Raw genomic sequence first — 15816 nt, forward strand, 5'->3', positions numbered from 1 at the left:
ACGTATCCTGTGTTCAGTCACAGCTGACATAGTTTTGCTAACATCCATTGTCCATTTACTTGCCCATTCTTAAGCAGAGATGGGTGGTCAACTGGCGATAGAGAGAACTGGGACTGTCACCTCGTCCTGAAGTGCAGGCTTCTGCTAAGGGCAGGCAGGCTACCCAAGGTAGCAAACTTCCTCACTGCCTGCATCCATCACACCCTCTTCACAGCAGGGGTGCTGCCTGTCTTGAGGTCCCACACAATACAGGATGTGCTGCCTCCGAACCACACACAGTCTGGGCAATGCACATTTCCAGGCCCCCCCCCCCCAAATCCATCTGGGTCAACCCATGATTTAATATCTGTTCCTCCAAAGTGTTTGTGATTTTCTCCCAACTTGGTATCACGGCCCAGCAGAGTCTACACTCCATCCCCTAAGCTGTTAATGAAAATATTGACCAGGGCTGGACAGAGAGTTTGTCCCTTCTGGATGGATCACGCTCGATACCTCTTCCCATGGAATAATGGATACTTATTCTCTCAAGTCAGTGTTTAACTAGTTTGGTATTGCTCACTCCAGGGAACCCCCCTCCCTCTAGTTACCCTCAGAGAACATCAGATAAAAGGGTCAGATGCTTTCCTGAGGCCAGACTGCTCCATGACCCCTGCATTTCCTATAGCCACTGGGCTAATTATCCTGTTGAAGAAAAAAATTCAGCACATTTGCCTTATAGCATGGCATGATTAAAGATGTTTTTACCTAAGGAAGGAGTGCTCTTAGTACTGCTATGATCGGAAGGGCTTGTAGATCCTGTGTCTGTCTTTGTGTAAGAGTTTGTGCAGCTTACAGGTGGGGAATATTTAGAGAAGAACAAAGAGCTTGATCTGTTAGTTACCAGCTGTAGTCAAGTAGAATCTTATAATTTAATCTTTGTATTATAGTAACACCCTGGGCTCAACACAGGATCGGGGTGCAATTTTGCTGGGCACTGTGCAAACGCATGACAGCTTGGTCCCTGCCCCAAAGAGTTTACCATCTAAGCAGACCAATGACATATGGGATGAGAGAGACAATTGAACTCTGATACCATTTGTACATACATTGGCAATATTCATATTATTATAAATATATAAAGTGACAACTCTCCCCAGCTGGCCCTTGAGCCCTCATCAATGGGCTGAGGTCCCATGGCGTCACAGTAGAGGAGGGATTCGACAGAGGGGAGGGGAGTAGCTTTGAGGATAAGATCAGGGAGGGTGGATGGTGATGAACTTTTTAGAGCTGAAGTGAGCAGGAGAATTAGTTACCTCTGGCTCACTTCAGAATTTGTGGGGGTTAGACTAGATGACCCTTGTGGTCCCTTCTAACCCTGTGGTTCTATGAAGGCATGGTGGGAATGGGGATGAAGTTGGTGAAGAGAGAGCAGGGAAAGGAATCAATTAAATAGGCTTTTGAGCACACCACTGTGCAGCCTCAGGGTTCTCATTTGTGTGCAGAAGGCAGAGAAGAACCTCCACTTCCATTCTCCACTCCTCAGTGCTGCCCGGCCAGGTGGAGAGCTCAGAAAATCATTGGGGCCAAGTGTGCTGTCAGTTAGGCTAGTGTATGTTCAGCAAGAAGGCACAGAGATGGCTCTGGACTCACACCGTGGTGTAACCGACAGCAGAATCTGCCTGTCAGCTATGCAAAGGACAGAGCTCACTCAAGCTTTTCATGCTTTGTCTCAGTTTTACTCTTGCTCATTGAATCTTTCAGGCTAGTTTATATACTTCCCCCTTCCCCCTCCCCGCCCCACCTTCTGTCTCCTGGGTGGCTGGCTTGACTGTGAGATACACTTACCAGCTGTGGAAGTGGGGGGCCCCTTTGGCACATTAGCAATCCGGGGCTCCACTCTGGGGAAAATAGTGGCCCATGGAGACAGAAGCATCACAGGGAGGGAGAGGGGCAGCCACTGGAAAAGATGGGTGCTTCAGTTGTTTGGACACTAGCCTGGGACTTAGAAGACTTGGGTTCTGTTCCCTGCGTTGCCACAGGTTGCCTCTGTGATGCTGGGTAAATCACATAGGCCTACCTCTTCAAAAGTGATTGGGTGGGTGGGCCCCAGTTTATAGGAGCCCAACATAAGATGCTTTTTAAGGTCCCGATCTTGAAAGGGGCGGTGTGCACTCAGAGCTTTCTGAAAATCAGGCCACTTCCAAGTGCTTCTGGTTGAGCAAACGAAAAACAAGGCTTCCCACCCGCCATTTGGGAAGCTGTAGGCCTTCATCTTTCAGGGTACATCTTCACTGCAAAAAACTCTTGTGGCAGTGAGTCTCAGAGCCTGGGTCAACTGACTCAGGCTCTTAGGGATCACGTGATGGGGCTAAAAACATCAGTGTAGACGTTACCTTTCAGGCTGGAGCCTGGGCTCCGAAACCCAGCCGGCGGGGAAGGTGGTCACAGAGACCTGAGCTCCAGCCCGAGCAAGAGCGTCAGCACTGCTGATTGTAGCCCGTGAGCTGGAGTCAGTGGAACTGGGTTTTGAAACTTGCTCCCAGGGTTTTTTTTTCCACTGTTGACATACTCTCAGCGCCTCCACTTCCTGTCTGTAAGGTGTACTGGTACTTCTCTACCACACCCGGGTGCTGGGAGGGTAAATCCATTAAAGGTTGCAAAGTGCTCAGACGCTATGACGGTTGGGGCCACGCAAATTAGCAAGGGCTTGTCTACGCAAGGAAATTGACTAACCCAGCCATAGGGAATAATTATTCAGCTGGAGCCATGCCGGCCAATTTCCTTTGTGTGGACAAGCCCATAAAGAGCCACACTCATTTGTTTTCTTTCTCCAGTACCTGTCCATGAGAGGATGCGTATTGTGTCTATGAATGACCAAAGCAGGGAGTAACCACCCTGAATTGTGTAGCCTTCTGTGCCAGCCACCAGTATGTGCTCTCTGCTGCCCTGTTGGTTTGCTTTGCTGCTGAAAATAAAAATTAATCTGCAAACCCACAGCTCACATCATCGCTGCATTACTGACTCGTTTCCACCCAGGCGCTCATGTTGGAACCCCACAGCTGTGACCTGCCTCGTTAGGGGGATTCTCAGCCTGTCCGTAACTAAAGAAAGCAAAGGGAACTCAATGCTCCGAAGTTTGGCCCGGTGCTGTTCTAGCGTCCCCAGGGCTCTGCTAATGCATCTAATTCCTGAGCTGCATCACCACCTGCTAGTCCACTCCTGACCCCCCAATCAGCTCTGCCCACGCCCCTTAGGCTGGAGTTGCAGGATCCCCACTATTCATATTCACCCCTCCCATCCCAGCTCCCTCATTAATTTCAATGCTTCCCTGCTGCCTCTTCTATTCTAACCCTGGCCTTCCTGCTTTCTTCCCACTTGCTCTGCTTCCCATTCAGGTAGCTAGACATTGCCCTGGGCCGACTGAGGGGAGAGAGAATGGTGGGGAGAAATTTGGACAGACTGGGGAGTGGAGAAGAATTGGGTGGGGTGGAGAGGGCGGGGGACAGACGGACACTAAGGGGAAGGAGGAAAAGAAGGGGAGGGGAGAGAGGGCAAATCAGAAAAGATAAATGGGCTCAGCTCATCCCAGTGTTTTGTCCCTCTGGATCTGAAGACATGAAAGATTCGGAAGGCATTCCTGGGGGGCACTGCTGCACTCCAGTTATTCCAAGCTGTCACAATAGCCCCTCGGGGGCCCTCAGGCTACACCAAATGGCAGCAGGGACAGAAGTATCCCCTGGCCAGCCTGGGGTAGAGGAGATACAAAGGTGACACAAACACCCTGAGCCCCTGCCGCAGCTCAGGGCTGGTGAAGGGATGGATGGGGGCCAATGGTGAATTTATGCTTTAATGGTGTTTTTAGTGCAAAACAAAACCAAGACACAATCAACCATCGCAACCCAAAACCTTCCCATCTTAGGCTGGTAAAAGGGCCCACATGTGAGCAAACGAGTGCAAGGACTGTGTCCTTCCAGGGCATACATCCCTACATGAGATGCTGGTCAGGTATCCTTCATTGGCTCTGGCCCCTACTACTACACCAGTGGCTATAGCAGTGGTTTGGGAGTCAGGACTCCTGTGTCCTAGTCCTAGCTCTGGCAGGGAGTATGGTCTAATGGTTAGGGGATACTGGGCATCAGGACTCCTGGGATCTAATCAAAGCTCTGCAAGGGACTATAGGCTAGTGGTTGGGGGCGGGACAGAGGGTCAGGACTCCTGGGTTTTATTTCTGGCTCTGCTATTGACTCTCTGTGAAACCATGGCACCTTCCCATCAATGTGCTGCAGTTTCCCTGCATACATAACAGGGATAATATGATGTTCCTCCCAGGCGGGTGGTGGGGAGTTGAAGCTTAATTAACTAATGTTTTAAAGTGCTTGGAGAGCTTTGGCTAACAGAAACTACTAATATTGTCAAAGGCAGTCCCCATCCTGCTCCCAATGTCCCTCCTTCTGGGGGGTTTGTTATCCTCAGAGGCCTGTGTACCAAAGATGTAGAACCATCTGCACAAAAAGATCTCCTGTGCATGCACTTGCCAATGGCCCTGATCTCCTCTGCAGGACCCCTGCAAACCACGTCACTACTGGGGAACCTCAGCTGTTTGGTGGGTGGATGGCAGGGAAGGAGGGAGGTCTGCAATTCAGTCTGTCTGGGAACTTCCCAAGCTGGGCTTGGCAGATGGGGTGGAGAGCCCAGGGTACCTGGCACGTGATCAAACTCCCTGCTTGCTACATTTACAAATGAGCGGCTTTGGCATTTTCTGTGTCTCCATGCACCGCCTCCTCCTCTCTGAGGGGCTGAGTTTTGCAGCTTGTGCTAGGTTTTTTTCTCTCTGGTTGTTTGTCTCATTTGAAACTTTGTCGCTGTTTCTCAAACCGCCTGAAGGTGTCGGGGGTTTTTCAAGCTATTTTGAAGCTCGTTTTTCCCAGATGTGTGTGTGTTTTTTTTTCTCAATGTAACTTTTTTTCTTCTTCGTAAAGTTTCCGCCCATGTGACTTTCAGCTTACGTCCCTCGCAGCTTCCGAGAAACCACAGGAGTCTAAGACCTAGACATCACTGCAAGGTGCAGTGACTGAGAGGAGAGTGGTTCAGGGAGGGACTGGGGCAGAGGGGCAGAGAAAGTGACACAGGGAGAGCAACAACGTGACAGAGAGAGGGACCAGGAAAGAGGCAAAGAAAGTAACCAAGGGAGAGAGGGAAAGACAGCAGGGGAAGGGAGGGGTGAGTAATAACCAAAGGAAACCAAGATCACCAAGGACACAGAGGAAGCAGAAGAGGCCCTGGGCAGAGGGACGCAAGCCATGCCCCATAGCTCTGACAGCAGCGACTCCAGCAGCTTCAGCCAGTCACCCCCACCTAGCAAACAGGTAACATTTTGCATTCTTTGCACCCATGCTCCCATCCTGGGATGTTTCCACAGCGCAGAATGGCAGGGCTTTCTAGGAACCAGCGTGGAGAGAGGCACGCTAATTCAGTCCACCGTGCACTTACTCCACTTTGAAAGTGGAGTACACAATTTGCAGCAAACAAGGAGTTACTGCGCTTTAAAGATTTGTGTTGTGTCCATGCAGGCGTTTTCAATGCATCCTGGCTTGAGTTAGTGCAAACTAAACCCCTCATGTAAACCAGGCCACAGAGAACTAAGCAGGAAGCCTCCGTGCAGGAACAAGCTTAAAACCAAAGGACAGAGTGAGGAGTGTTTTTGCAGAGGAACCACGTTAGCACAGGTCACATGAGGGACGGCACCTGAAACGCCTGGTTCTGACTGCAGGGGCCACCCCACAGACTCCAGGCATCCAGCAGGCTGGGAGCTTGATAAAGTGAGAATACCAGTATCTCTGCAGAGACCCTGTTGTGGGCCCTGAGCCCTCCTCCCCCATGTGGACAGGATCTCATTCTGAATCCAAATCCTTCCCATGCCATCAGACATCACTTAGGGCATGAACAAGGCTTCTCTATCCTGAGCTGCTCTCTGCACCTTCTTTATTTAAGTCCCATAAATTCTCCCTAAGTGCTGTTGTATGGAGGGATTCTTTGAGTGGGCCACTTCTGTGTGTTCCTCCGGCTGTCCAGTGGCATGCCTGCTATTCTTAAGACATGTCCCGGATGATTTCATTTTCTTTTCTGGATACCTGTATTGGTAATTTTATTCTTTGCTAGCTTTTAACCACATGGTGCTGCGCAGGACACCAGATATGAGGCACCTTGCCCCTGAGGAGCTTACGGACAAACACTGAGTAGATGGTGCTGGCTGGCAAACAGGGATTGGGAGAACACCCTGTCTCAAGAAGAAGGGAATGAGGCACAACAGCAGTCAAGGGGGAAGTAGACAAGTGGGGTACCCAGACTGGGATCTTCACTGTGCAGGGCTGGGGGCAATAAGGTAAGAGGCTAGGCTGGATATGTTGGCTGGGGTGGGTTGGCGGAAGGAAATTGAAGGTAAGGATGTGACGTTTAAATTTGAGGAAATGGAGAGATCACAAAGTGGGGGCAGGGAGAAAAGGGACAGACTGATGGTTCAGGAAGATAACTATAGAGGTTGCATTTTGCAAGGAGAGGAGGGAGGTGGTGTACGTGTCAGAGAGTCCAGAGAGGCAGCAGTTACAGCGGGAAGACAGAAGATGATAAGAGCTGATGAGGGTTTTAGTTGCCAGAGAGAGTGGGAGGATCAGTTCTCAGCAGAGAACCTTCCATAATAATAATAAATAATAAAAATAAAAATATAATAACAGTTAAGAGTGCCGGAATGGCTGTTGAATGATGCTGGGGAGTGAGATCTTCAAGCAAAGAGACCTCACATCCCAGAGCTGGGAGGGCATCGCCCCTCTCTACATAACTCCGGTGAAAATGTGATCTGGAATATTGCCGCCAATTCTAGATACCACATTAGCAGCAAGACATTAAAACGCAGTGAGTTCGGAGAAGAGCAAACAAAGCCATCAGGGGTCAGGAGGGACTGAGTCAGGGGAAAGATAAAAAAAGCCGAGCTTGTGTAGCTGAGCTAAGCAGGGACATAACTCTGCAAATGTCTGAAACAGATAAACTCCTGCGTAGAAGGACAATTGTTTAGGGTGACATATGGGAACTAGGAGTAATGGGATGAAATAAAGAAAGGCAAAAATTAAGCTGAATGCCAGGATTGACTCCTTGGCAGTGAAATAAGTCAGGCGGTGGAATCATCTCCCAGGAGAAGGGCGGGAGCCCCATTGGCATGGGACACTACAAACTCTACTGCACAAAGCATAAAAAAGTGCTGTAGAGGAGACAGTCCTACCCTGGCCCTTGGGGAGGTTGGACTGGGTGATCCAACAGGTTTCTTTTTTTCATCTCTGACTCCTGTGGTTCTGTGGGTTACAACCCAAGCCTGTGCCATGGAGACAGAGTTCATTTCCCAGTTCTACCAGCATGTCCAGATTATAGAATTACATCTCAGGGGGTGGCTGTTGAGTGCCTCATACCTCCTTGTAGTAGGAAAGCACCTCTACCCTGGTTTTGCACAGATGCTGTGTCAGTCAGGGATACATGTCCTATGTGGCCAGAAGAGTGGGTGTGGTGATCTTTGCTGAGAGGAATATTTGCTTGGGCCTGTTCTGCCCCGTACCCCTGACCTCATGCCTCTCTGTGGTAGTGGAGGTGACATCTCTGTCATTCCCAGGCCCTGTATTTTTCAGGATTCTTCTGATGACATGAGGAAAGTTCAGAGGAGGGAGAAGAATCGCATCGCAGCTCAGAAGAGCAGGCAGAGGCAGACCCAGAAGGCAGACACACTGCACTTGGTAAGAGCTTCTGTTCTCTGCCCATCTGGATCACTGGGGCCTTGCACACATAAGGGGACATGTTCTAGCACAGATGAACACACAGCACAGCCATTAAGTTCAGGCAGGGGCAGGAAGAGCATGGGCCAGCATAGCATGTGACGGCAGCTCTAGGAGCAGCTGGATAGTGAAGGTGAAGTGTGCTTCTTCCAGAAGCAGCCAGATGTTCCCTTCCAAATGGAGCAGGTGTACTCTGTTGAAAGTCATCTCTCCTGAAGCCTCTCCTCTTGGTTCCTCCTCATATTCTCTGGACCTTTTGTTTCTGCTCTTTCTGTCTTTTTGGGATGAGGTGGCTGAAGCTGAGTGCAGGATCCTGGGTTGGGTGGGAGGAATGAGGAGTGTACCTCCCTTCATTAGAGGTATATTCTTTCCCATATTATTCTCCATTCTGCAATAACACATTGGGTCTGATCCTGATCCATGCATGCCAATGGAAATTTTGCCACTTGTTGCAATGGGAGCAGGGTGAGGCCCCCTTTATTTGCAGTTTTGATTGTTGTTGTGCACACAGCAGATGCCTTCCCTGGCAGGTGACGTCCGCCTGTATTTCGGAACCAGCAGTGTGCACCTTCCCCTTGCACTTGTCCACAATGAATTTCCTCTTCCCAGTCACCTAGTGTTATGGGGTCCCTCAGGAATTCCTCCCTACTCTTGATCAGCCTTATTAATTCTGTGTCACCAGCAAATGTTACCACCCTTCCAGCTCACTGATAAATACAGTGAATAACCATGCCGCTCGGACTAATTTCAGAGTGACCCCCTTCTCAACCTCTCTCTGAGCTGTAAATTGCCCACATAGTCCTACTTTCTGCACCCAGTTTTTAATCTTTACCTCTTGCCCTGAAATGATCAAGTTACCTTTTTTAGTCTCTTCTGACTGTCTCAAAAATCCTTTAAAAGCCTAAATACGTGAGGTCTGGCGCTCCCTCGCCTCGCACTTCTTGTCACCTCTCATATCCATACAAAGAGTAAAACACTGCCATTCTGACTTGGTAGCATTTTATGTTCGCTGTGCATAGGTTTAAATGATGATACAATCTGCAAAGCCCTGGAGAATCAAGCCCTAGAGCTGGAAAATCCCCATTAGGTTTCCGCCAGTCCATTGCCCGCCATCTATGCAGGATAATTCCCCATTGTATCTTACTAGTGTTTTGTCCAGTTTAAATTTAAATGTCCCCAGAGATGAGGCTCCTAACCCTTCCCTCGGGAGAGAACTCCACAGCTGAATACTTTGCACCGTCCTGATATCCAGCATACATCTTGCCTCTCTTAGTTTCACCCTGTTTCTTTACCATATTGCCACACTGGGACTGTGCAATGGGGGTGGGGGACAAGGGGAGTCAGGCTGTTGACTTCCACGCACTGCCCAAAGCCACTTTTCTCAGTGTAAGGAATTTGGCATCTACTTTTCCAGGGAACCTGAGTATTTGGCTGCAGGTATCAGGTGTGGGAGTGGTGTCAGAGCTGGAGGGTATGACTTCTGAGTTCGTGTAATTAAATCTTAGACTGCCCTTTAAACAGAGAGTGTTGGAGAAGCTGTCCCTTGACCTTAGCAGCCTTCACACCCCCGTCTATCCCCACTCTGGGGAGGATTCTTGAGTGAGTGGTGTTGGAGCAGCTTCTGCCACAGCCTGATTGCACAGGTGTCCTCAATGCTTCTTTAGTAGTGGGTTCATTACAGGGAAGGTGTCACTCGCTATCCATGGCTGATGATCCTTTTAGAGAGGACACTGGTCCATGCTGACTTGGTTAGCTCTGTCAGTGTCCTGTGATACCACAATCACGGGGTTAGTCATTAATCTGCTGCAGCTCACAGCAGTAGATTGGAAAGCCTTTCAGTGGGTTTGTTATTTTCTCTCCCAGAGACTCCAGAGGGCAGGAATGAGTACTGACTTTGCCTTTCCTCGGGCTCTGCGGTGTTCCCCTTGCTGGAGGAGACAGTGAGGCATGTGGCTTGCAGTTTTACCATGGTGCAGATGACACTGATACTACAATCTCTTTAGAGACTAACCAATTTATTTGAGCATGAGCTTTCATGAGCTACAGCTTGCTCAAAATAAATTGGTTAGTCTCTAAGGTGCCACAAGTACTCCTTTTCTTTTTGCGAATACAGACTAACACCGCTGTTACTCTGAAACCTACAATCTCTTTGTTTTCCTAGTACCTGGCAAAGGTGGGGACATGGATGGGAGCAAAGTAGCTTAAGATCAACCTGGATGAGACAGAACTGATGCTAATGGGTAGGGGAGACAGCTGGAGGAATGGGACAGAGACGTGGTTGCACCTTTTTGCTGGAGATGCCTGTCAAACCGTGGTCAATATAGTTTCCAGTCTCTGGATTATAATTGATTCCAAATGCTTTTCATGTCTGATAGGCATAGTGGTCATGAAAGTGCCTCTTGGAAGCAGGCCTTTCCAGTGTCAATGGTCAGTTGAGGCCACTGTAATGACTTAAAAAGGATCCAGAAGTTTTAACTGGTGCAGAACAGAGTGGCTTGTTGCTGGAGTGGAGTGAGTTACTAAGAGCCTATAACACACGAACTCCCCACACTGGCTTCTTGTCAGCTTCTGAGTGCAGAGTTGGTTAAGATCTGTGAAGCATTAGGCTGTGTGGGGCGCAGTGATCTGAGAGATCCCTTCTCCCTTCTGCAAGATCCTGCTGTGGCAGTTAATATCTGGTGGTGAGTTTGTTTTAACATGCAAGGTGCCCCAATACTGAGGCAATAGGGACCTTTATAAATCAGATTCCTGCCTCTAGCAATCCCAGCGGGGTGAGCAGGCTGCTTTGTTTTGGATGAGTGGCTAGATGGGTAGCTATTTAGGCCTTGGGGGCCATAGGGTATGGTAAACAGTCATTCAAGATCTCATAGCACTGTTCATAGCGCCTCAGTGCCCTAGTAGCCTGGCTAAATTTCAGGCTTGGTTCCAACATTCTGTCTCTCCAAAGCCCCACTGTGGTTTCAACTGGACATAGGATTCTTCAGGTCCTGTCTCAAACTGTTGAGTAGCATTGCGAGGTGCTGTTCAGTGGCCGAGGTGTTCCACGCTGGTGACGGCTGCATTTCAGGAGGGGTGCATACAGTCTGTGACGCATTTTGGGTACCATTAAGCAGGACTGTACATCATCACCACCATTATTGTTCATTTTTTTCTTCTGAGGCCTCAGTTTCCCTCTTTCCTTCTGTCACATCAATGTCCCTCCACCCCCCCGCTGCCATACGTCTGGTTTCGCCAGGCGCTGGCAGGAAGCAGTGAGTCTTGTCTTACCATGGCAATGACAGGTTTCCTGTGACAGGTGGTTTTCTGGTTATTTCTGATTATAACGGCGGTTATTTATCATCCCCTCCCCCCAGGCCAATCTGCCTCAGGTCGGGATGTGGCCTGGGAGGTGTGTGCGTGAGAGGGAGCTGTGAGCGCCTGGGCGGAGAACGTGCTGGTGCTGCTGTCACTTCTCGTAAGCAGCTGCTGGGGAGAGAGTGCGGCTGAGGGCTGAGAATGTCACTGGCTCCGTGGCAGGACCCCTGGCTGGCTGGGGGTGGGGTGGGAGTTGCCCAGACACAGCGCTGCTTTGAATTTACAGGAAATGTGTCACTGTGGAAAGTCTCCGGGGTAGCGAGATGAAGGGCTCTGACCTCTCTCCCCCCACCCAGATACTCCCAGCTCCTTCCCTGAGGCAGCTCCAACCACTCCTAGCAGCACTGAGATACTGCAGTGACAGCCAGACACTTGAGAGATGCTGATAGACAGATAGATCAGAAAAGCCAGCCCCTTATCTTCTTTCAAGTCCCTCCTCAAACTTGCCTCTTCTGTAAAGCACACAGGAAACTACAACCTGTGAATTGTTAGGCAGAGGGCAAATTGTGATCACTGCTCCTGACTGGCTGAGAACTGTGTACATCCTACCCTGTCCCCCTAATCTGCACCCCTGCTCATTTGTCTTATCCACTGTTATGTTGGTCTCCTGGACTGTAAGTTTTTTGAGGCAAGGGACTGTCATTTTCCTATACGTGTGTACAGTGCCTGGCATAATGCGGTCTTCAGCTGGTTGCTTTTGGCACCACAGCAATATCAATGTGTAACAACAACATGAATGGGAGCCAGCTCCCCTTGCAATTTGAGCACTAACCCAGCTGTCCTCTGGCTGCTGCTCTGCAGACATGCCATCTCCCTCTACCTCCCACCCCCTTTGGACACACTGTTCAGCCAGTTTTCCACCCAGAATTCCCCCCACCCCTGTGATGGCTCGGCAGGCAGAACACTAATCTAGCCCCTGCTGCTTTTGTGCCCTCAGGAGAGCGAGGACCTGGAGAGGCAGAACGCTGCCCTGCGCAGGGAGATCAAGCAGCTGACAGAAGAAATGAAGCATTTCACCTCAATGCTGAGCTCCCATGAGCCTCTCTGCTCCATTCTGACCACGGTGCCCCAACCGCCCCCGGAGGTGCTATATGCCACGCACTCCTTCCATCAGCCCCACATCAGCTCCCCACGCTTCCAGCACTGAGCCCGGCCACAAGGACACGCAGCCTGCAGGCTCCACAAATGGAAATCAGAGACCCCTCGGGGCTCACGCTTTGGTTCGCAGGAGGGACATGGACGGATACAGCTATTCTTGCCCCTCCTTCAAGCGTCTACTGGGCCAGGCCCAGGGTCACATGTCTAGGACTTGGCCCCGGTGCAGATATGGCAGAACACCAGCAGGCATCTTCAGGGAGGTTAAATCTCAGATCAACGGAGAAGGGAAGCGTTTGCAAATTGGCAGCAATCCCTGTTCTGTTGTTTGCACTGGGACCCTCGCATGGGTCTATGTGACACAGGAACCCTGTCTCCATGTGAGCAGTCAGCTGGATGCTTCACCAGTGAGTGCTCCCAGGAGAGGAGCGCTGGGAATTAGGGGCCATGGGGTAGCAGGGAGACTGGTTTATTGTTTTTAAAATAAAGAGTAAAATGTTTAATGCTTTCTTTAAAAACCTGGCCTTCCCTCCCCTGAGATTCCACATTACACTCTGAGCGTGGTGGAAAATGGGGAAGACAACACTAGAAATTCTGGGGAACAGCCCTATACTGAACAGCAGGGACCTTGGGCTGGAGAAGCTGTGCTAATGTCTAATCCAAACAACAGCAGCCTGTCTTCAATGTGTAACAGAAGGGCTGGCATGTCCCTGCCCTCTCTCTGGGCCAGGTGGGATGGGGAAGGGCCATTTATGTGTCTGTTGTGTCTTTTGGCCTTTCCTGTGGGAGATCTATTCCCCAGCTCTGCAGGGATGAGGCTGGCTGCTAACTCTGGAACCTGTACATACACAGTCACAGCTCACTTCTCTGCTGGCTCCCCCAGCTCTCAGCTGCCTGCAGACCAAATTCTTTCACTAAAGATCCCTGCTGGCTCTGCCCTGACAGAAACACAAAGGTACAGATAACAATATGGACTGTATCTGCAGCAGACACACACACCAGTCAGGGAGCTGGCCACCCATGTTCCCCAGACCTATGCACAGGTCTGTGTGCGGCCTGCCTCCACAGACCCTGTTGCTACTGTAGATTAATGTTAGGTCATTCTCAAAATTACTGCCTGCTTTAAGGAATAACAGCCGGAGCTTTCTCCCAGCCGGGGGCGCTGTCAGCAGCTTTGCTAGCGGGGTAAGACATGGGCATTGTACTGAAGCTCTGGAATTAACTGATCTGAGCTATTGGTGCCCTCCTCGCTCACAGGAGCTTGTTTCCAGTCTCTCTGCCAGAAAACAAACCCAAAAGTGACAGGCAGAAGAGCAGGAAACTCCCTGAAGTCCACTAGTAACCTCACTGTGCACCTGGGAAGCACCAGTGATGGGTGCTATCCTCCCCTTCCCCCATGTGAAGTTGCCGCAGGAGGGGCCCAGGAAACACTGCGAGGTTTCTCACTAACCCTCCTTCCAAGGACCTGGCCTCCCAACCTTGCTGTTCCTGCTGATCTGCTGGGAAGGGAAGCCCTGCTCCCCTGGATGCAGGGGTGTCTATGTGGAAGTCTGGGCTACTCTGCCAAGGAGCGGGGCATGCACAGGGGTAAGATGATGGTGATTCTAGCAGAACTGATTTAGAATCTGGAGAGAAGTAGGCAATGGAGGGCAGCCTCCTGCTTCCAGCTCCCCTCTCATCTCTGCAGGGGCAGGGTGCCAGGGCTTCCACTGGCAAGCACGGTTGGCCCAGTGCACATCCCAGGCAGGCAGCAGAGGAATCTGGATTTTGTTTGTATGTAATATGCCAAAGCAGAATACACTAAAAAGCAGTTGTAAATATACCAGCCATATAAAATCCAGCAGGCTTTGACTGGGGCAGTCTCAGGGCATCTTACAAATCCCTGGATCTCACACAGGTAGGAATTTCTTATATCCAGTCACACAGCAACCAGAACTGTTCACCCCCACCCAATTAGTGCCCTGCTTTGAGATCCCCATTTTATAGGGTCTTTCCCAGAATGTGCTCATCTGGTAGCTGGCCCTTTAAATCTGGGAAAGACAATGATCTGCAGCCCCAAAGTGATCATTTAGTGTGAGTGCTGCAGACTGCGCTTCCTGTCCTTCCAGCTGGTAAGTGCTTTGGGTCCTGTTGAGTGTTCTGCTGGCTTTTTCATTCTGTCATCTCTAGAGCTGTCCTTGCATGTTGGTCTAGAAGAGATTGGGGAGTATACAGTGGGTCTATTGCTCCCATATTTGTTCTTTCCCAGGCAGGGATCCATCACGTTCGGTCTCCTTACTGGGGGAGAGCACAGGCCCCATAGCAGTCTCCACTAATTTAAAATATCTCCTGGCTTCTGGGTAATCTCTGTCCATCCTCACAACTTTAGTGCTTTTTCGCTGCTTTGAAATTCCAAGCCTGTTTTACCTCTAGGCTAGTGGTTCTTAAACTGTGGGTTGGGAGCCCAAGTTGGGTTGTGACCCCTTTTTAATGGGGTCGCCAGGGCTGTCGTTAGACTTGTTGGGGCCTAGGGTTGAAGCCCAAGCTCCCCTGCCCGGGACCAAAGCTGAAGCCCGAGCCCCACTGCCTGGGGCTGAGGGCAGCTGCCCTGGGTGGCAAGGCTCAGGTTACAGGTCCCCCACCTGGGGCTAAAACCCTTGGGCTTCGGCTTTGGCCCCCCTGCTTGGGTGGTGGGACTTGGGCTTGCCCCCCGCCCAGGATGGCGGGGCTCAGGCTTTGGTCCCCCTTCCTGGGGATGTGTAGTAATTTTGGTTGTCAGAAGGGGGTCACAGTGAAATGAAGTTTGAGAACCCTGCTCTAGGGTTGAAGATCTGCCCTCCCTGCATCCCGAGGCCAGGATTTCTCTCACTGGGCTTTGTCCCTCTAAGACCTTGCAGATGGAGTGAGATTCTATTTCGTAGCCTGCAGAATTGCTAGACTCACTAATCGTAACATTTCAGGCTATTTCTGCAACTCAGATTGGAAACAAGTGAAAGGGAGCAATCTCCTCTACAGGGACATGGCAAAGGATATCAGAGCTCACTCTCTTCCTAAACAAACATGGGTCCCTTTATGATGGGACCTTCAGCCCTAGTACCTGCCTCAAGTGTGGCTGTCTGCAAGTAGGAAGAATTCCTTCAAGCAGCTCTGTATGCAGCAAGATCTACCAAATAAATACCAACCGGGTTCTTTATGTGTGTGCCAGAGGAAATGTCTTCCAATCTGAACTGCTCTCACCATGACGCTAGCAGCCAGTCACTGGTCCCAGTGGATATTTTTCTGTATTTCTTTTCCCCTTATTTGTATTCATAAGGATTTTTGCATAAGAGCAGCATCTTGCTTTTCCTAAAGCACCTTAGGTATTGTCTCCTCACATCCAGCCCTGGGACACATGGTTTGTTGTCAGAGATCACAGTAGATTGGGGTGGAGATGATTATGATGTCACAATTGGAGAATTTTGATGTCATCTGGGGACATTCCAGTTTGCCCCTATTTTAATCAAAATTGCTAATGGTTATTCCTCTCTGTCCCTCTGAAAGATTCTCCTAGTCCCATCTGTTCAGTATGTTCTGATTTTTCTTCTTTATAACAGAT

General features: G+C 50.1%; 1 protein-coding gene across 1 annotated transcript; it reads left to right on the plus strand.

The window, feature by feature from the left end:
• Nucleotides 1–5199: 5199 nt before the first annotated feature.
• On the plus strand, nucleotides 5200–12745 carry BATF (basic leucine zipper ATF-like transcription factor). The gene is made up of 3 exons (XM_073349225.1): nucleotides 5200–5345; nucleotides 7650–7754; nucleotides 12085–12745. The coding sequence occupies exons 1-3, from the start codon at nucleotides 5280–5282 to the stop codon at nucleotides 12292–12294; spliced, it is 381 nt and encodes a 126-aa protein (XP_073205326.1). The 5' UTR covers nucleotides 5200–5279; the 3' UTR covers nucleotides 12295–12745.
• Nucleotides 12746–15816: the final 3071 nt, after the last annotated feature.

Source organism: Lepidochelys kempii, chromosome 6 (assembly GCF_965140265.1).
Source record: "Lepidochelys kempii isolate rLepKem1 chromosome 6, rLepKem1.hap2, whole genome shotgun sequence".
Lineage (NCBI taxonomy): Eukaryota > Metazoa > Chordata > Testudines > Cheloniidae > Lepidochelys > Lepidochelys kempii.